Genomic DNA, 21771 nt, shown 5'->3' with positions numbered 1-21771 from the left:
CACTACACAGCACAGGAGGTTGGTGGCACCTTAATCAGGGAGGACGGGCTCGTGGTAATGGCCGGAACGGAATGTGTAGAACGGTATCAAATACATCAAACACATGGTTTGGTACCATTCCATTCGCTCCAGCAGCCTCCACTGATATCAAAATAAAGATGCTCCTTCACCTCCACACAAATGTCCCATTTCTACAATTTGGTAACTGAAATATATTTCCACTGTGGATTACATTAAATTATACATTTTACAGTTAGAGGTGCACTAGTCTAGGTTCCAAAACACAAACAATATGGGTACTCACATTACCCTTTAGAATGGAAGATGAAGCTTAAAACCTGAACATCCCATCATTTTTATATTAAACTTGTATTTCAACGTGTCTATCTCCGCTCCTGGGGCCCGTTTTAACAGTGCTGCTGCACAGTAACAGCCATTTAAAGTGCAGAGTCTCTGCCAGGACTGTGATTAAACATTATAAACTTTATTCCTGTCTGTGGTAGACTCAATTCAATCCCAGAAGGAATAGCTTCATGCACAGATTCTTTAAGTCAAACTAACAAAAACCTTTTTCATTCTTTATTTGGGAGTGCTGGAGTTATACTGGTTCGTGTGGTTTTTGTTACTGTAAACAAATACAAAATCCATCACCGTATTACATTTGTTGGGCTATAAATGATGGTTCTTTGTAGTGTCGACTGCATCAAGTACCGTAGGGCTATACGTTACATCTTGAAATTTGACTGACAAGACTTGAAGTTAAGGTATAAACTTCCCTGTTTAAATAGAAAAATGGTACATTCTCATGGTTTGTATAATACTGATCCCACAGGGAAACATTTCATTCATGCTTTTTACCCCCAGTATTAAGTTTGATTATCAAAAGCCCTGGTCTGTAAGTCTGTAACATTTTGTTATTTGGGGGGGGGGGGGGGGATATTTTCATGGTGACAGCAATGAGCACCGTAAGATTAATTTCATACAATTAGTCAACAAGGAATCAAACGCATACTTGAGATGTTAGGACGTGTCAACGAATATGATTGGTGGTGATTGACAGAATGCATCAAGGTGGGCTGAAGCATTTGATACGGCATGTGTGAGTTGGACACAATCAGATACAGCATATTTCAATGTGTATCAGATCTTGATACAGGGGTATTTTGTGCAGTGAGATCTGTCTCCCTATGGCTTCAAAAAGCAGGATTATTGATTTCCTGAGCTATGTGTGTGTGTGTGTGAGAGAGTCGAGGTGTGTGTGTGTCGACAGACTAGTCGCCGTCTGACTCTTGGAGTGAGAAAAGACCATGTAAGACAAAGCAAAATGAAATCATATGTACACTGATGTGAGACCATAGGTTAAGAGACACAGTCAAGCAAATGTGATCACAATGTTTAGTAAAACAGCAGTTATATCATTATGAACAACCAATGAGCTGGAGTGAAGTGGAATTATTAGTTATTGACACAGAAAAGACCCGTAACGCTACAGAACTAGGTAATGGGAGTTTATCCTATACGACTTTATGGGCTAGTTTCCACAGACACACATTAAGTTCCAATGGCATGGAGATTCTCCATCGAGCATGCTTTCTAGTCCAGTAGGATTCATTTGGGTCTGGAAAACCAGGCCTAAAAAATATTTTTAAATGTTTTATTGTTGTGCTATTAACAGTAGTAGTAAATCAGGAGGAATAGAAAGTATAAAACAGGTTCAGAACAAAACACAGAAACATTTAATATCTACAGCTCACATTGGAGAATCACATTCCATCTGTACCACAGACAGCAGACAGATACATTACATTAGTAATGCAGCTTACAGGTCTGCCATTTCAGACATTCTGACATCAGTATTCTGTCATCGCATTGGTTTGGGCTGAGGTGTTACTGGCATCTACTGCTGGTAATGACTGTACAGGTTAGTTAGTTGCTATGTTACTGCACTTGGCAGTTCTCCTCTTGGCGTGATGATGTCATCATGGCCTCTTTGCGTTTCTCCCTCTGTTCCGGAGTCTTCCGTGTGCTCAGGGACCGACGGCCACGCCTCTCCTCGCCACTGGGGGCGGGACTAACACACAGGCCTTTCCCACCAGGGCTGTCAGACAGAGTTGCCATGCCGACAGGGCTCTGAAGGGACAGGGGCTCCAGCACCTGCAAGAGTAGGAAAGGGTTTTAAATGGTCATGTTATGGACAGAGACATGAGTGGACTCTCCCTGTCTTCCTAAAGTTAAATGGTCCACCCCCCCCCCCAGCTTCTAAGGTACCTGGTGGTATGACAAACTAGTTACAGCATAACAAAGTTCCTCTGGAATACTGGAGGCTGCTGAGGGGAGGACGGATCATAATAGTCTGGAACAGAGCAAATGGAATGGCGTCAAACACATGGAAACCAAGTGTTTGATGTATTTGATACCATTCCACTCATTACCACAAGCCCATTCTCCCCAATTAAGGTGCCACCAACCTCCTGCGCTCTGCAACTACCACAGGGAGGCTTCACCACAAGTTAATATGCCCCCAATATGGATGTGATCTTTCATTAGACTGGAGTTATGGAGAGGGTGTTGTTTTAAGTGCTATTCCTGAAATGGTCCCGAGAGAGGAAGCCGTCTCACAAATGTCTTGCGAAAAAAAAGTCACGACCGGCTGATGGAAACAGGGAAATGCCGGTACAATTCTATAATTCTATTGTTCATTTGACATGGTAGCATCTTTCAAAAATATGGTCGCCAATTGGATGGAGACTACTGATGTAGCTACTGACGTGTGTGAGTGAATGTGTATGTTATCAGGTCTCCAGTGAGCCGTAGTCAAGAGTGATTTTCTAAGAAAAGAGGGTCCCCATTGCAGATGTGACCCAGGTTAGGCTGACTGACTGAATACAACCATCTCACACCTTCTCTTAGTGACAAGTCTCTTCTCTACCCTCCATCTCTCCCATGGCTTATCTTGGCTTATATCACTCTCTGCTGACCAATGACACACTGTAATTTAACTGCAGTGTGTGGCTCACCTTCAGGACTCTGCTGCCCCCTGTGGGTGTCTCGTGTGCAGTGTGGGGGCCGTGTTTATGACTGCATGTGACAATCTGCAGGTGCTCCGTCTTGTGTGTGTGTGTGAAACTCACCTTGTGTTGGGGGGTTACAGAGGGGGCGGTGGCGGTGTGTCGTGCGGCGGCCAGACGAGGGCTACAGCGCTGCACAGCTGTTCTCCTCATGATGAAGGGACTGGCCTCTCCTACAGGGATATCAGCAAACCCTGAGACATCAGACAAATCGAACATGAGGCTGATAGTAAGGGACTGGCCTCTCCTAGAGGGATATCAGCAAACCCTGAGACATCAGACAAATCGAACATGAGGCTGATAGTAGTAGCTCAGGTTATTATGCTTCAATAAGAACAAAGTTATTGTTGGAATCCATCCATACACCATGTTCCCTGGTCTCACCTCTCTGCACCAGCTCAGGAAGTCCCTCTGGCCTAAACTCCTCCTCTTCCTGTCTACTTCCTGGTTTGGGTGTGGTTGCTGTTGCTTTGATCCTCTTGGCAGTGTTCAGCAGGGCCTCCTGGGCTTTAAATGGAGTGTTGCTGTTGTCGCTAGCTGCTAGCGCACCACAACCCCTCTTCCCCAACGAACCCTGACCCTGACCAGCAGGCACTGTGTTCTCAGAGTCCATCTTTGCGGGACACGACGGTATGAATGCTTCCTGTGCCCTGGCGGCTGACCTCCTGCCTAACTTTCGCCTGGGTGTGTTGTTGCTAGCATTGTTAGCCGTGTTGCTAGTATTGCTAGCCGTGTTGCTAGCATTGTTAGCCGTGTTGCTAGGAATGTTGCTAGCATTGTTAGCCGTGATGCTAGCATTGTTAGCCGTGCTGCTAGTGGTTTGCGTGACAAAGCGCTCCAGGCGTGTTTTCAGCGTGTCGTTGGTCTCCTCCAGCTTGTGGACACGGACCATCATGCTGCAGTATTTATCCATGCTCTCGTCCGCCTCCCTGCTCCTCTCCTCCAAGGCTTCAGTAAGCTCCTCCAGTTCAGCCTCACTGCTCCTCTTCTGCACCTCCAACTCCCTGCTTCTCTCTGCTAGAGTCTTGCTGAGCACCTGTACCTCCTCACTCCTCTCCTCTAGAGCTTTCTTCAACTCTTTGAGTTCAGTCTGCACCTCCTCAACGCTCCTCTTCTGTGCCTCATCACTGCTCTCTTCACCAGCTGGAACGACAGGGACATTTTACATGAAAATGGGTTTGTGACTTACATGGAGAAAAATCTAAATCTGTTTTAGCAACATTTACAGAAATTATGATTAATGTGCATTATACTGTCAATTACATCTAATATGACGTTCCACAATCTGAACTTGTTTCAAACAGCGGTGTAAAGTACTTAGGAAAAAATACTTTAAAGTACTACTTAAGTAGTTTTTTTGGGTATCTGTACTTTACTATTAATATTTTTGACCAATTACTTTTATTTCACTACATCCCTAAAGAAAATAATGTACTTTTTACTCCATGCATTTTCGCTGACACCCAAAAGTACTCCTTGCATTTTGTATGGCTAGTGGGACAGGAAAATGGGTCATGGGTCATCCCCATTGTCTCTGGTCTGGAGGACTCACTAAACACAAGTGCTTAGTTTGTACAGTGAATTCAGAAAGTATTCAGACCCCTTGACATTTTCCACATTGTTATGTTACAGCATTATTCTGAAAATGGGTGAAATAGTTATTTTTCCTCATCAGTACTTTGTTGGCGCACCTTTGGCAGCGACTACAGCCTCGAGTATGACGCACAAGCTTGGCACACCTGTATTTGAGGAGTTTCTCCAAATCTTCTCTGCAGATCCTCTCAAGCTTTGTCAGGTTGACTGGGGATAGTCGCTGCACAGCTATTTTCAGGTCTCTCCAGAGATGTTCGATTGGGTTCAAGTCCGGGCTTTGACTGGGCCACTCAAGCACATTCAGAGACCTGTTCTGAAGCCACTCCTGCGTTGTCTTGGCTGTGTGCTTAGGGTCGTTGTCCTGTTGGAAGGTGAACCTTCGCCCCAGTCTGAGGACCTGAGCACTCTGGAGCAGGTTTTCATCAAGGATCTGTCTGTACTTTGCTCTGTTTATCTTTGCCTCGATCCTGACTAGTCTCCCAGTCCCTGCCTCTGAAAAACATCCCTACAGCATGAGGTTGCCACCACCATGCTTCACCGTAGGGATGGTGCCAGGTTTCCTCCAGACGTGACACTTGGCATTCAGGCCAAAGAGTTCAATCTTGGCTTCATCAGACCAGAGAATCTTGTTAATCATGGTCTGAGAGTCCTTTAGGTTGCAAACTTCAAGCAAGTGCTGCAGAGATGGTTGTCCTTCTGGAAGGTTCTCCCATCTTCACAGAGGAACTCAGGAGCTCTGTCAGAGTGACCATCGGGTTCTTGGTCACCTCCCTGACCAAGGCTCTTCTCCCCTGATTGATCAGTTTGGCCGGGCGGCCAGCTCTAAGAAGAGTCTTGGTGGTTCCAAACTTCTTCCATTTCAGAATGATTGAGGCCACTGTGTTCTTGTTGGTAACCTTCCCTAGATGTGCCTCGACACAATCCTGTCTCGAAGCTCTACGGACAATTTTGTCAACCTCATGGATTGGGTTTTGCTCTGACATACTGTCAACTGTGGGACCTTACATAGACAGGTGTGTTCTTTTCCAAATCATGTCCAATCAATTGAATTACCACAGGAGGACTCCAATCAAGTTGTAGAAACATCTCAAGGATGATCAATGGAAACAGGATGCACCAGAGGTCAATTTAGAGTCTCATAGCAAAGGGTCTGAATACTTATGTAATCAAGGTATCTGTTATTTATATTTTTTCCTCGTAATAATTTTTTATTCATTTAATCCATTTTAGAATATGGCTGTAACGTAACAAAATGTGAAAAAAGTAAAGTGGTTTGAACACTTTCCAAATCAGGGATGCAAACGGCTGAAGGCCCAAAAAGGTGAAACATGCAACAAATCCCTGCTAGGGGGAAATGCAGGTTTTAACTAATTAAACAACAACGAATACGATCTACATGATCAGTCTGTGTGTGTAAAAGAAAAAGTGGCTAATGTGAACCTAACTCAAGGCTCAAACTCAAGGCTTAACTTCAAAAAATGTAAAGAAAGCAATCCAAGGTTATTTGTTGCCTTGACTTTACTGCAAATGAGAACGATACACTAATATAACAGTTACCCACGACAGCCTTTATAATAGAACGCTTGTGACCACACACACACACACATCTAAATATTGTACTTGGGAAAGAAAAAAAACAATCTTAAAGTAGAAATATAATAAAACAAACAGGCATTCTACTGTTGCTCTATTATACTGGCCACTATAGTAGACGACGATCAAGTGCACAAGGCTACATGTGTGCAAAAATAACGTTCACTGAGTAAATCATTTTATAATCCCCCTTCACTCACACGTGTAACTGTCAAGTTCAACACAACAAAAGCAATGTCTTTGGACTACACTGCACATTATTACACTTTCTGCCTGTGGACATCTGTTCTACAATGTGCCAGCAGAGCATGATACTCTTTGTTGACATAATTCATCTCTTTCAGGCAGAGTACACCTGGCATAGCCCTTTTTATCCACAATATTGAACAAGTGAGAAAAGGGGAAAGTGTGTGGTGTTCCTTTCACCTCTATAGTGGCATCCAGCTTAAGCCAAGCCCAGCTCCACTTGATCCCTAAATACACTTGTTTAATTAACCTCTTGAAGCTAGGGGGCAGAATTTTTATGTTTTGAAAAATAACGTTCCCATTGTAAGCTGCCTATTTCTCAGGTCCAGATGCTAGAATATGCATATAATTGACAGAGTAGGATAGAAAACACTCTAAAGTTTCCAAAACTGTCAAAATATTGTCTGTGAGTATAACAGAACTGATTTTGCAGGCGAAAACCTGAGAAAATCCAACCCGGAAGTGACTTCTATTTAAAAAAAGTTCCATTGCCTGCCTTTCGTCCATTTAAAGGGATATCAACCAGATTCATTTTCCTATGTTTTCCTCAGGGTGTGAACAGTCTTTAGACATAGTTTCAAGCTTTTTTATATATATATATTTTTAAATAAAATGAGCGAGATTTATCAAAACGCGTCAGTGGATAGGCGGATGTCCCTCCATTAGTTGTTGCGCCAGACACTCGTTGCTCGACATTTTCTTTCTCTTCAGTATTGAATAGTTTACAGTCCGGTTGAAATATTATCGATTATTGATGTTAAAAACAACCTGAGGATTGATTATTAAAAACGTTTGACATGTTTTTACGACCTTTACGGATACTATATGGAATTTTCGTCAAGCCTTGATGACTTGCCTAAGYCTGTGGAATACTGAACATAACYCGCCAAACAAATGGAYGTATTTTGATAWAAAAAAAATCTTTATCGAACAAAAYMAACATTTATTGTGTAACTGGGAGTCTCGTGAYTYCAAACATCCGAAGATCATCAAAGGTAAGCGATTAATTTGATTGCTTTTCTGGCTTTCGTGACCATTCTACATGGCTGCTAGGTGTTCTTACTGTTTTTGTCTAGTGATCGAAAAACTCAAACGCTTGGATTGCTTTCGCTGTAAGCATATTTTCAAAATCTGACGCGACAGGGGATTAACAACAAGCTAAGCTGTGTTTTGGTATATTTCACTTGTGATTTCATGGAAATAAATATTTTTTGTATTTTTGGGGATTTGGCGCTCTGCAATTCAGCGGTTGTTTACGAAAATGATCCCGCTAAAGGGATCCGTGCGTCAAGAAGTTTTAACAACAAACGCCTTATTTTCACCTAACTCTCTCATTCTGAAAATTAACCACATACTGTAGAGGGAAAACATTAGTTCACAGATATTAGTTAGTTTGTTAGCTAGTTAACATTTCACACCAGATTACCAAGTCCAGTAAGAAACTAACGCAAGTGAGAAACGGCAAGGAGTCGTAGACCAGTTAATACTATAGCGAATTGGTTTGGTTTACAACGTTAGCTCATCTGATGTTGTAACGTTAGCTAGCTGGCGTTAGCTGTCTGACGTTATTAGCCTGGAATTGTCACACCATAAACTAAATTATTTGTTCAGTTAAGTTGGCTAATGTTGTTCAACATTTCTCTGGCTAGCTAACAGATAATTCGATCAAGCTGGCAGGATAACGTTACTTAACAATGCTAACAATACTTGTTCCACCACACTTTCTCCCTCACCTCAAACTTTCCAAATGCCAGTTGTTTTTCGGTTACAGCTCATGAAGTACGCTTTCATCACCTTCTTACCCCTGGTCTCCGTGGTCAGGCTTCTCACCTAACGTTACCTCTTGGTTATGGTTCAGGGGACGCGCTGCTGTTAACTGCCAAACTGCCTTTATACTCTCGACTTTACAAAGCTGATGCTGTAACTAGAGAATCTCTTCTCTTCAGTCGCGTTGCATTCTGTTGTTATGTGAATGTTTGGCTGAGCCTTAGTGATTCAAAGCACCCCCCCCCCCCCCCAACTTTCTCATCGGATCGACACGAATCATGTAGGTCACCTATTTTGGATTCAAAACGGCAAATGTTTGTATCCCTGCCAAATGCACTGTAAATTATGTCTGAGTGTTGGAGTGTGCACCTGGCTATCCGTAAATAAAATAAATAAATACATGGTGCCGCCTGGTTTGCAATTTACAATTTACTTCCAATACTTAAGTATATTTTAGCAATTACATTTACTTTTGATACTTAAGTATATTTAAAACCAAATAGTTTTACTCAAGTAGTGTTTTACTGGGTGACTTTCACTTGAGAAATGTTCTATTAAAGGTATCTTTACTTTTACTCAAGTATTACATATTGGGTACATTTTCCACCACTTGTTTCAAATAATGTAAGTATTCATGTGGGGTTCCCCAAGGTTTAATTCTTCGGCACCTACTGTTTTCATATATCAATGATATTTATTATTGATGATAATGTAGTAGATAATGGTACCTGGTGTCTGGCTGGCCTGTAGTTGCTGGGTCTCCAGTACAAGAGCCTCCCACTCCTTCTCCAGCTGTTTACAGGAGTTCATCCACAGGTTAACCTTACTGAGGGCTGAGTCCCTCTCCTTAGACAGACGGGCCACTCTGGAGCTCAGCTCAGATACCTCCAGACAGGACACAGATAAATAATATTAGTCACCATAATAATCACTCACAGAAAAAAGTAATACATTTTCAAGGGGTTTTCACTCCTAATTTAATGCAATGAATTTCCAGGCCATAAAGCAACAATGTGACAAGGGCTGTATACCTGTTTGCTGCTGTCCTGCTGTGTGATGGTAGTGCTGAGCTCCTCCATTCTGGTTCTCAGGCTGCTCAGCTCTGACAGATGACCTCTGACCTCCTCCTCCGCTGCAGCCAACTGTCCCCTCAGCACCTCCTGCTCCGAGGTCAGCTCACCCCTAAGGGCTGCCACCTCCTCCTCCTGCTGTCCCTTCAGCACCTCCTTCTCTGAGGTAACCTCCTCCAGGGATAACTAGGGAGGAGTCCGTAGTGTGTTAGAAAGAGGACATACATAGTGTGACTGACACACTGCATTGCTAAACCAGAAGACTGGCACAGGTGAACACGTCTCTGTTTCCAACACATTAACCATGGTTGAAAAGTACAAAGTACCAAGATCATTCCAGTCTCGTATGGATGAATGAAAACCCCAAATACTAAGAATATAGGCTATTCTACATGATATCAATAGAACTATAGAAAACCACTGACCTTGTAGCTTTCTGCCTGCTGCTGTAGTTCTAGTCTCTCTGCAGACCGAGCCTGTTCTTTCTGCTCCCACTCCGACAGTAGCGCCTGCAGCTTCTCCATCTCTTGCTGCAGGGTGTTGTTGTTCTCTCTGATGTCCCCCATCTCGTTCTGCTGTGCCTCCAGGTCCTCCTGCAGTCTCAGAGTCAGCATCTCTCTCTCCTTCTGCCGCTCGACCTCCAAAGCCTGCAGGCGATCCACCTCTTTCTCCAGCCTCTCCCCCTCAGTCTTCCATTCACCTACTAAGTACTGCAGCCTCTCGCGCTCTTTCTCCCATTCCTCCGTTAGAGACCGCCTTCTCTCCTTCTCTCCCCCCAGGTCTTCTCTGCATTTCTGCAGCTCAGAGCTCACAGAGCCAAGCTGGGCCTGTAACTCTTCCACCATTGCCCTCTGTTTGTCCTCCGCCTCTCTCATCCCTCTCTCCAGTTCCTCAGTGGCAGCTCGGTTTGCTGCCTTCAGCTCCTCAATCTCTGCGTTCTTCAGGGAGAGCGCTCCCTCAAGCCTCTCCTTCTCATTTCTCAGGCTGTCCAGTTCGGCGGTCATCTCCTCAATCTTCCTGGCCAGTTCCTTCTTCTCTTCCTCCAACTCTTCCAGTTGAGCCATGGCCGTCTCGGCCTGAAGCACAGCCTCCTCTAGGTTTTGGTCAGCGTCTTCCCTCTCCCTCTCCTGTTTGTCAATCTGGTCCTGAAGAGCATCAGCTTTCCTCCGGGCAGCATTCAGCAGTTCGCTCATGTGTTTTTTCTTTCTCTCGTCGGACTCTATGCGGACCTGGAGCCTCTCGATGCCCGACCTCATTTGGGCCACCTCCTCCTGGGTTGAGTTGAGGCGTGAGGCTATCTCTCCTTTCTCTAGTAGAGAAGACTCCAGAGACTGAGCTAGTCTAGATATCTCCCCTTCCAGAGACTGGATCTTAGAGGCCATGGACTCAGTGTCTCTGCTCGCAGAGCTCTGGTTATCTTTGAAGCTGTTCAGTTGGTTAATCAGGTTGTCCTTTTCCCCGCTCTGCAGGGTGATGGTCTTCTCTAGCGTCTGACACTGCAGCACCAGCTGACCTCTCTCCTTCTGCAGACTCTCCAGGTTAGCGGACGTCACATCAGATTCCCTCTTCCCGTTTCTGATATCTTCCTCTAAGATCTTAATAACCTCTCTAGTATCCACGTTTGTCTTCTCCAGACTCTCTGCCTTATCCTTCCACTGTGCCACTGACTGTTCCAGCTCATCTCTATCTTCGCTGCAGGACACTAGCTCCTGTCTGAGTTGTCCGTTCTCTGAGGTGAGGGTGGCCAGCTGCTGGGCCAGGTCACATTTAGCTTTGCGGCTAGCCTCCATCTCCCTCTCCAGCGTGACCTTCTGCTCTGTCAGGCACTCCAAATCAGCCTCCATGGAGAGGATGTGTTTCTCCAGATTTGCCTTCTCAGAACGAACCCTCTTCAGTTCGCTTTCCACCTGGAAGAACCTCTCGCTCCAACCACCTTCAGGATGGAAGAATCATATCTTCATTAATTCATAAATAAAATAAAAAGCTTTTCACATTCTATACATTTGCCTAAAGCACTAAAAATTAAACCAATTAGATGCTAGCACTATTAAAATGAGGCATATTACAAAGATAAAATTAGATAATAGAATTTGTCATTTCCAGAGTTCCACAATTTGGGTTTCTGGTCCTTACCTTTGGCCAGCTCCAGCGTCTCCAGCATCTCCATGACATCAGACAGCTGACATTTAGAGGTCTGCAGCGCCAGTCTCAGGGACTCTGACTCCTCTGTCAACTCTGAGATCTGGTCACCTGATAATAAATACATGTTATTGTCATCATTAAAACACCCTTGAGAGTAAACATAATACACAGGACAAAAGACTGAGACAGCAACCTTTTTTTGACATATTGGTCATTTAACGTCGGCTCTTATCCAGAGGAACTTAGTTACCAACCTTAGTTTAATGCAGTAAGACAATCACGTATCAACTTTATTGAGAGTAGAAACCTTCCACATAAAAGCAGCTATAAGCCAAATCAGTGCTAGTAAGTGTTAGTGCAAGAAAGACAAATACAACAGTATGGTGTTTGTTTGTTTATATTAGGGAGGGGGGCGGGTGGGTCAACAAAGGAGAGATAGTGTTTAGTTAAAAACCAACCTAGCGTCCGTCTCTCCACTATAGCAGCGCTAATCTTCTCTGCAGCACCACACCTCTCCTCCTCCATCTGTTGGACCTTCACCTCTAACTCTTCAACTTTGACCTCCAGCTCAGAGCACAGCTCCTTCCTGAGGGTCATCTCAGAGGTAGCGAGGTCAAGCTGGGAGTGGAGGGTCTGTAGCTCCTCCTCTAGCTTTCTGAGCGCCTCCCTGCTCTGGGCCAGCTGGTCCTGGTCACGGAGAGTTTCAGAGACTGCTGGATGTTCACCGCTGAGGGTCACATCATCATTATCTAGGCTTTCACTGAGCGCTATCTGCTGCTCTACAGGGACTTTATCCATGCAGTCACTGAAATCTACAGCTGGCTCCTCGTTGCCGTCACTTCCTGCCTGTAGAGGTACCTCAGAGTTGTGGAGGTCATCTGATTGCTCAGCTGATGAGATCAATGAAATAAAGTAAATCCTTGTGAACCCGAAGCATATATTATATTAACATCAAGATTTATGTAAATGGAAAGCATAACTACTAGAAATTCAATGTCTTATCATATCATCATCATCAACAAACCTGTTGGTTTCATCTCCACGGTATCTTCTTTTACGGGTAAGCTGACGTTGAAGAAAGAGCCTGACGTCTGTCTGGAAGTCGGTCCGTCCGCCTCTCCTGTAGAGACCTTCTGGTCTCTCTTGGTCTGAAGCTGCTCTATGAGAGACTGCTGCTGGCTTGCCTGTCATAATAATTATAATACATTTACAAAATACATTTTACTTCCAAGGACCTATACAATACAGGCCATCGTTGTAAATAAGAATTTGACCTGCCTTGTAAAATAAACACTAAAAACTAAATCCCCAAATTACATACACAATTAGCTCTCCCACTTTCCGATTTACCTGAGTCATCAGGCTGTCATAGTGTTCCTTGAACAGGGCTAGTTCACCCTGCAGTCCGCTCAGTCTCTGCTGGAGCTCGGTTTGTTCCCTCTCAAACGTTCCGATCCTCTCTCTGGCCTCGTCCTCGCTCTGCCGGGTCGCTCTCTCAAACGCAGACTGAACAGCCTCGTAGTTCTCCGCCAGGCTCTGTAGCGTACGCTGGAGACACTCGTTCTCCTGTTTGACCGCTTCCCTCTCATCCCCAGCGTTCAGACTGTGCCTCTGCAAGTCAGCCTCAAGTTGCTCCTTCTCCACGGTCAACTGCTCCCTCTCCACGGTCAACTGCTCCCTCTCCACGGTCAACTGCTCCCTCTCCACGGTCAACTGCTCCCTCTCCACGGTCACAGCTGCTCCTCTCACGACGGTCAACCTGCTTTCCTCTCCACGGTCAACTGCTCCCTCTCCACGGTCAACTGCTCCCTCTCCACGGTCAACTGCTCCCTCACCACGGTCAACTGCTCCCTCTCCACGGTCAACTGCTCCCTCTCCACGGTCAACTGCTCCCTCCCCACGGTCAACTGCTCCCTCCCCACAGTCAACTGCTCCTTCTCCACAGTGAGCTGAATGATGTCCATCTCCAGTTGGCCGTGTTTTCTAACCTCCTCCTCCAGGGTCTCCATCAGCCCATCAACAGTGGCCTGGAGTGATTCCACTAAACCTGCTGTGGACAAGGCAGCCTGCATCTGCTGGCGAGTGTCTTCAAGAGTTGCTGTCATCTGGGTGACTTCACAGCTCTTCTCAGACAGCTGCTCTTTGACAGAGCCCAGCTCGGTCTCCAAGGTGCCCCTTTGCGTCACGCTCTCCTCCAGTCTCCCGTTCAGAGAGGCCACGGTTCCTCTGAGTTCCTCCACAGTTCCTTTAAGCTCCTCTATCTGGGTGTCAAAGGTGTTCATGCAGGCCTCGTTGTCCTCCAGGTCCATCTGAAGCATCTCCAGCTGGACCTTGATCTTCTTCATGCTGATGACCTTCTCTTTCAGGGCGTCGGTAGCTTTGTCTTGTTCAGACTCAGCCTGGTTCAACCTCTCTTTCAGACTCTTAATCTTACGGTCTTTCTCATCGACACCGTTTCTGGCAGAAGACAAATCTTCTCTCAGCTTAGACAGTTCTAGTGAGGCCTTCTCCCATTTCTCCTTAGCCTCGGCTGCCTCCTGGCTTTTACTCTCCAGCTGGCTCTTTACAATCTCAAGCTGCTCCTTCAGGCCTCTTTGTTTCTGGAGGTAAGTCTCCAGCTCTGTGACATGGCTCTCGGCTTCCTTACGGAGTCTCTCTGAGAGCTCTTTGACTTGCATCTCCTGAGAAGAGATTAGGTTTGTTTTCTCCACCAGGCTGCTCTCCAGGTTGGAGTTGAGCTCCACGGCAGCCGAGTGGGTCTTCTGCAGAGCTTCCAGGGAGTTATTCAGGTCAGAAGACAGCTGGGTGGAAGCAGCATTATTCTCAGCGAGTCTGTCCTTCAATGTAGAGATCTGCTTCAGCAAACCCTTCCTCTCCTCTTCCTGGGAGTCCTGAAGGCTTTGATACTTCACAGAAACCTCTTCAGCTTCCCTCTGGATTTTCTCTACTTTCTCTGCCATCTCTGCCTTTTCCCTCTCAAGATCTGAGGCCTTGGTCTCAGCTTCGTTCACCTGAGCCTCTAGTTTCTCAACTACGTCTCTCAGTTTCTGCAGCTCTGTCTCAGTCTGGGTCAGGGTCTCGGTCATGTTCTGCAGAGCGCTTATGGACTCCTGTGCCGCAGCCGTCAGATTATCACAGCGCTCCTGTAGAGAGCCAACAGTTTTCGCCTGCTCTGAGAGGCTATTGACTTCACCCTGAAGACTTTCCCCTCTCTTTTCTGCCTCGGAAAGCTTCTGCACAAGATCCTCTTTAGTATTGACAATGTTGTCATACTTGGCCTGTAGTTTAACACCCAAAATTTTCTGGATCTTCAGGTTGGACTCCAGTGAAGACACCTGGTCCTGGAGGAACGGCAGCTCCTGCTGAATCTTAACCAGACTCAGCTTGGCCTGCTCAACCTCGTCTGCCTTCGATGCTACGCTTTCCTCACACTCCTTCAGGAGGGCGGTCTTCTCCTGGGTAAACCTGGCCAGCTGTTCCTCCTGTAGGGCCGTGGTCTGAGCCAGGCTCTCCCTGAGCTGGGCTGCTTCGCTCTGGCCTAACTCTACCAGAGCATCTTTGGACCGGGCCAGGTCGCAGGCCGCCTGGTACTGCTCCTGGAGCTCAGTGTGAAACATTTCGGCCCGCTTCGCCCTGCCAGTCTCCACCTGCAGCCTGGACTCCATGTCCTTCACTTGTCCCTCGAGCTGGGTCACCTGCAAACCAACGTTTTCCAGGTTTTTTGAGTGTTTCTGGTCAGACTCCACCAGCTGTTTCTGAAGCTCTTCGTACATGCAGCCCTTCTCCTCCAGGTCGGTACACTTGTTGAGGAGTTCTCCCTTCAGGGAGTCAATCTGCCCCGATAGACAAGCCTTCTCAGCCTCCAGAGTCTTCAGCTGCTCCTTTAGACCTCTGTTATCGTCGTTCAACGAGCCCAGACTCTTCTCCAGCTCAGTGATTTTGTCGGCAAAGCCTTGCTGCACAGCCTCAGTCTCGTTAACGAGCGTCTCCTTCTCCGTTTTCCATCCCTGAAGTGTCTCGTACTCCTTCTTCAGCTGCACAAACTCGCTCTGAGTGGTGGTCAGGGTTGTCTTCAGTTCCTGGATCTCCTTCTCCAGAGCTCTGTGTTTGTTTGTGATCTGTTCCACTTCCTGTTTTTGGGTATTCAGTTCACTCTGAGTCTTGTCATTCTTGGTCTCTGCGTCTGCGAGCGTTTTCTTTAGGTTCTCTAGATCTTGGGCTGACGATCTGGTCTGGCTTTCAAGTTTAGTGACAAGTCCTTTCAGCTCTTCGGACTGACCTTCATTTTTGGCTGTTGAACAACAGACACAAAGAAACAACATCTAATGTGGGGAAGCCAAAACCATAGAAATGACAAGGCATGGAATGAAAATGAGCTCATTCCACATCAAACAGGATTTAAAACATTACTTTTACATTGCTAAATCATAATCGATAGGTTTGGAAACCATGCACAAAGTCTCCCTTAAACAAGAGATTTTATATCAATGAGTACCTGGATAAATAAATGTTAAACAAAACCAACAACCTACCTCTGAAGTCATCCAGCATGCTCTGGGTGCGTTTGAGGTTCTGCTCGGAGGTCTTCCTCTCCTCCTCCAGCTGAGACAGCCTCTTGCTACCTTGGTCCAGCTGGGCGCTCACAATGTTCTTCTCTCTCTGCAGCTCCTGGACAAGTTAAAAACACAACAGTCAGATTACCTCTGGTTCCAAGATAGAGGACATCCAATGTCCTTAATGACCACCCAGGCTAGGGGTGAAACATTGTGTGCGTATATTAAAATAGTTTATTTTTTTTGGTGTGTGTGGTTTCATTGTGTTTAAAAAAAAAATTTGTCCAGCACATTTCCCCACAAATTAACACGTTACAGAAGAATACATAATAGGTTTAAAGAGAAATTCCATGAATCATGGCCCACCTCAAATTTCTTCCTGAGGTCCTGCTCCTTGTTTTGGCTGGCCTGTTGGCTCTGTTCTGACCTCAGCAGCTTCTGTTTCTGCTCCTCCTGGTCTCTCTCCAGCTGGCTCCTCTGGCATGACACCTGGCAGAGAGGGAAGTGACATACTTGGTAACAGGAAGTGAACTTTGAGTGGTTGTCAGTGACGTGTAGAAATGAATAACTCCGGCCCATAATCACAACGTTTTACATTACCTTGTCCATCTCAGCCTGCAGGATGTTGTGGTCTTTCTTGGCTTGCTGTATCTCCTGGTTCAGCTTGGTCTTGGTCTGGTTAAACTGCTGCTCTAAGGCGTGGTGGCTGCTCTGGAGGTGGGACAGCTCCTACACACAAACACAAGAAAACATACATTTATACACCTCCCTTCAGCAACAGCTGTTCCACAAAAAAATAAAAACATGGGTAACAGAGATTGAAGTTGCCACAGGTGGATTCACAGTATTAATTGTAACTACAAAGTCTGAAAGAACAGAGGACAAATGGAGCAGACCTTCTGGCTCTCCTTCTCCTGGTCCTTGACCTTCTGTTCCAGAGCTCGTCTGCAGCTCTCAGCGTTGTGCCTCTGGCAGGACATCTCCTCAGAGACCTGTTTCAATTTCTGCTCCATTGACACACACTGGGAGGAGGCACAGTAATGATTCATACATTTTCTTGTGGTCAAAACAGCCCTCAAAAACACAACAGGAATGCATTAGCAAATTATTACATTTTTTAATACTCCATATATCCCCTACCTTGGCGACAGCTTGTTCGTGCTGAGTGGTAGCCTTGCTAAGATCATCTATGCTCTTGCCCAGGGTCCTGTCTCTGTCGGTCAGGTCTCTCCTAGCCTGGTCCAGCTGGCCTTGGAGCTCCTGGAGCCTTCCGCTCTGCATCCTCGCGTCCTTCTCCTGTGACTGCAGACGCTGCTCCAGCTCAGACACTTTACTCTTCAGCTCTGACAGGACATTAAAAAAAAACAGGACCAAACATTGAGAAACAAGGAGACGCGAATACACCACCGGGGTTTTCCCAGTCAGAACATTTTGTTTTTCCGTTACAACGCGTTTTCTCACAAATGTGCCTACTGACAGGGTTTGTAAAGATAGTATTAGTATAACAGGGTGTGGCCTAAAGGATAGTATTAGTATAACAGGGTGTGGCCTAAAGGATAGCATTAGTATAACAGGGTGTGGCCTAAAGGATAGTATTAGTATAACAGGGTGTGGCCTAAAGGATAGCATTAGTATAACAGGACGTGGCCTAAAGGATAATATTAGTATAACGGGGTGTGGCCTAAAGGATAGCATTAGTATAACAGGACGTGGCCTAAAGGATAGCAATTAGTTACAGGACGTGCCTAAAGGATAGCATTAGTATAACAGGGGTGGCCTAAAGGATTAGCATTAGATATAACAGGGTGTGGTCTAAAGGATAGCATTAGTATAACAGGGTGTGGTCTAAAGGATAGCATTAGTATAACAGGTGTGGCTAAAGGATAGCATTAGTATAACAGGGCTGTGGCCTAAAGGATAGCATTAGTATAACAGGATGTGTCCTAAAGGATAGCATTAGTATAACAGGGTGTGGCCTAAAGGATAGCATTAGTATAACAGGGCGTGGCCTAAAGGATAGCATTAGTATAACAGGGAGTGGCCTAACCTTGATTCAGCATCCTCAGCTGTTCCATCTGCTGGGAGGAGCCATCAGAATCAAACTGGGATACAGATGTGCTGATTCGCTGGATGGATTTGATTGGTGTATCCTCCGTGTTCCACAGGAAGCCGCCAGCGGATGTCCCGCCCCCTGCCCGCCTAGCCAGGGGTGTTTCAATGGTGCCCTGGGACTGGCGGTTCTTGTCCTGCTGTTGCCATGGGAATATGGAGGAGCCTGCTTGTTGCCGGGTGGCAATGTCCTTATGACTGACGGACGACTGGTTCAACAGCTAGAAGACGAGACAGAACCATGCATCAGTATGCATCGTATTAAAGTCCCTCCAGGATTTTGCAATTGCAACTCTTCTGTGTGCAAAATCAACAATCCCTGCATATTACGAGGGCTTGCAAATGGGAAAAATCACTGCAATATTACAGCATAAAACAACATAAAACCGCATTACAAAATGAGGGCTCGCAATTTTAGCTTATCGCTGCACTTTAACCACATAAAATGAGTCAGCGGAGTTTTGGGACAATTGGATAAAAATCATAGTAAATTGCCATGCAAAGTCTAAGAGCTGCAATAGCAAAATAAAACATGTCTGCCCACAAATATAACAGAAAAACGCAGTACATCCTGGAGGGGCTGGTATTGTCAACGCTGCAATCTTATATAAAAAAAAAAACATGTTTAATTGCTATTTTTACATACAGGCACCTGCACTACAGGTGAATTAAATTACACAATAAACGAGAATCAGCCTCCAACCAAACTAACTATAACTTAGAATAATTTAGTCCAGGCAAAAAATGTTTTAACTTTAAAGTGAAAAATAACAGTGTCAGTTTCGATTTGTTCTTCTTGCTCCTGTGCAGTTGGAAATCAAACAATTACATCTGTAAACACCAACAGTGTTTTCCATTTCAAACTATTTTAGAAGAAATTGTGAATTATGCAAGGGTGCCAATACTGTTGACCGCATCTATGTTATGCTACTTCAAAGCAACAACAACGCTTTGATTTGTATGACTAGTTCAACAGGTATAGATGTTTTATTGTCACATACACCGGATAGGTGCAGTGAAATGTGTTGTTTTACAGGGTCAGCAATAGTAGTACGGCGCCCCTGGATCAAATTAGGGTTAAGTGCCTTGCTCAAAGGCACATCAAAAGACTCTGGTATTTGAAACAGGGACCTTTCAGTTCCAGAGTGTCATAAAGGATTATCATGCTAACAAAACCACTCCAATTGTAGTCCCTGCACTGCATCTGACTGTGTGGTTGTGCTACTGAGCATTTCAACTCACTTTGACCTGTGTGATTTTCAGTTCGGCTTCCAGTCTCTTCCTCTCTTCCACCTCCTGGTTGTATCTCTCCTGAAGATCCTCCAGTCTGGAGTCTGGGAGGGAGAGGAACTGTTCACACCACAACCATGCACTTAAAATAGACAGATGATACTAGTTATGGAGGCCTCTACCAGGGTTCGGGTCAATTTCCTTTAAATTCCAGTCGATTCAGGAAGTACACTAAAATTCCCTCCAATTTTTTTCAATTAGTAATATTTGGAATTGGAATCAAATGTATTTATAAAGCCCTTTTTACATCAGCCAAAACAGAATTTGGTTTACTTTCTGAATTTAAATGGAATGGACTCCAACCATGGCTACAACTGCACCGTGACACATTTTTACCAGGTAAGTTGACTGAGAACACATTCTCATTTACAGCAACGACCAGTTACGGGGGCGAGGGTGAATGAGCCAATTGCACAGAATGTAAGTGGGCCATATTGTGGTACTCTACCATGCTGCCTGTAACTGGGAGTAGCAGCAGGAGTGGCAAAGGTCTTCTGAGGAGTGCTGTAGGACTGTAGATCAGAGGAGTGAGAGGGCTGCGAACGGTCCTTTTCATTCTTATATCTGTAGAGAGGAATACAGTGTTATTATTATTATGTTGTAACCATCCGATTCCTAGGCTAGCTAAGCATCTCCAGTATGTGCACAAAGCCAACGGATTTCTCATACAGCCCTAGTGTACAGTAGTACTGAGCAAGCGACTCACTTCCTGAGTTCCTGCTCCAGTCGTTCTATGGTCTTCTTGCTGGTGCTGAGCTGACCCTCCAGGTTGCTGACCTGTTGCACTTTGACCCCCAGATCGTGGGTCGCCTTCTGACGGGCCTTCTCCACGGCGTCACATGACTCTACTAAGGCCTGGTTCTCCCTCTTAATGGCAGACGCCTCGCTCTTCTCACTGTCAACCTGGAGAACACACAACTTTGAATGTCAAACACACAAACTGAATGTAAAAACAGAAATTCCCCTAGGATAAAGTATTGTTAATGTTTTGGAATTCAACACCATAACTTAAGTCAGCAACCTTTTGTTTCTGTTTTTGTAGAGCAGCCTCCAGTGAGTCGAGCTGGAACTGTTTCTGAGTCCTCTCCTTCTTCAGCTTGTCCAGCTGTCCCTCAATCTCTTGTATCTTCTGCAGGGCTTTACCTGAAAGACCATCCTTCCACTCCTCCACTACCCAGCTCATACTGCTTCAATATCTGTAGCTAGCTACGTCAAGCCTCAACCGGCATATCCTGGGAGGGGAGAAGTACCAAAACTAAAGTTAGCTAGCTAAGCATATTCGAATGGAGGCAGTGCTAGTGACATGGCACTAAATAGTACACCAGATTCATAATGTTTTATATTGAATTTCACAATTCTGATATTTATTTGATTGATGTTAAAAAATATATATATATACAATATCCAAATGTAAAAGTGCATGTAAAATTATCAGGAATTAGTCATATTTATAGGGCTACTAGTGACATTTTGAAGGTTACAAATTCGAATGTGTTACAAAAATCTATAAATTGTTTTTACACCACATCAAACAGATAAAGACAAAAACACATAAAGGGTATTTACATAAAACATTTTTGGGAAAAGCTTAATTAACAGTATCAATTGATTTCAATACCTTATTCATACTATTCAATGTGGCAAAGTCATTATTTAAGTACACCTTAAAATATATTGAATAAGATGTTTCCCCCACAAATAAATATATTTTTATGGATGTGATATTTAGCAAGATTTTTTTATCAAATGTATCACATACTTTCGTTAGTGGAGAATCATGAACTATCAAAAACTAAAAGAAATCTCAAACTCTCTGCTACTGACTCGTTTTGAATCATATGTCTTGGTTATAAATGAGGCATAACTACTGCCTTTTATCAAATATATTATTTCTCTGCGTTTATGCACTTTAGCTTAGATAGCTAACGCTAGCTAATCAAGCTAACGTTAGCCTAATTTAGCGCTAGCTAGACCGCTTTTCATATCGAATGTAAACAAAGTAAAAGTCACAGCGGACGAACAGAGAGTAGTTTTTGCAACTTCCAAAACTGTTCAAAACAATATTGTGTCCAAATTAACTATCTGCTTTACCAATTTGTTGCAACAAAAAAAAAAGTTTTAGGTAGAAATCCGAACTCACCTAAAAGCGTTGATTCTTGTTCTTGCGATTTCGCTCCGAAAGACAAAATGCTGCTGAAAATTCAAAATCTCCCAACGCGCCCAGTAATCTCCGATATGGCGTTTGATTGGATGATTATAGTGATTTTGTCAGAAACCCACCATTGATTGGACGCTTGAATTTGAACAAGTCCCCGCCCCCAGAATATTGCGGCAGTTTAT

General features: G+C 44.7%; 1 protein-coding gene across 1 annotated transcript; it reads right to left on the bottom strand.

The window, feature by feature from the left end:
* Positions 1-1381: 1381 nt before the first annotated feature.
* On the bottom strand, positions 1382-21655 carry cenpf (centromere protein F). Its single transcript, XM_070443466.1, is given in 22 exon segments — positions 1382-2154; positions 3132-3262; positions 3453-4211; positions 8996-9152; positions 9299-9523; positions 9763-11270; positions 11471-11587; positions 11938-12369; positions 12504-12663; positions 12830-13229; positions 13232-15770; positions 16012-16147; positions 16399-16521; positions 16633-16761; positions 16929-17054; positions 17173-17375; positions 18080-18362; positions 19384-19475; positions 19880-19995; positions 20138-20334; positions 20453-20663; positions 21572-21655. Coding segments are annotated over 21 exon segments (8211 nt in total). The 5' UTR covers positions 20615-20663; positions 21572-21655; the 3' UTR covers positions 1382-1938.
* Between the last annotated feature and the right edge of the window lie 116 nt (positions 21656-21771).

Source organism: Salvelinus sp. IW2-2015, linkage group LG4q.2 (genome assembly GCF_002910315.2).
Source record: "Salvelinus sp. IW2-2015 linkage group LG4q.2, ASM291031v2, whole genome shotgun sequence".
Classification (NCBI taxonomy): domain Eukaryota; kingdom Metazoa; phylum Chordata; class Actinopteri; order Salmoniformes; family Salmonidae; genus Salvelinus; species Salvelinus sp. IW2-2015.
This window is presented reverse-complemented; position numbering and strand designations above follow the sequence as displayed.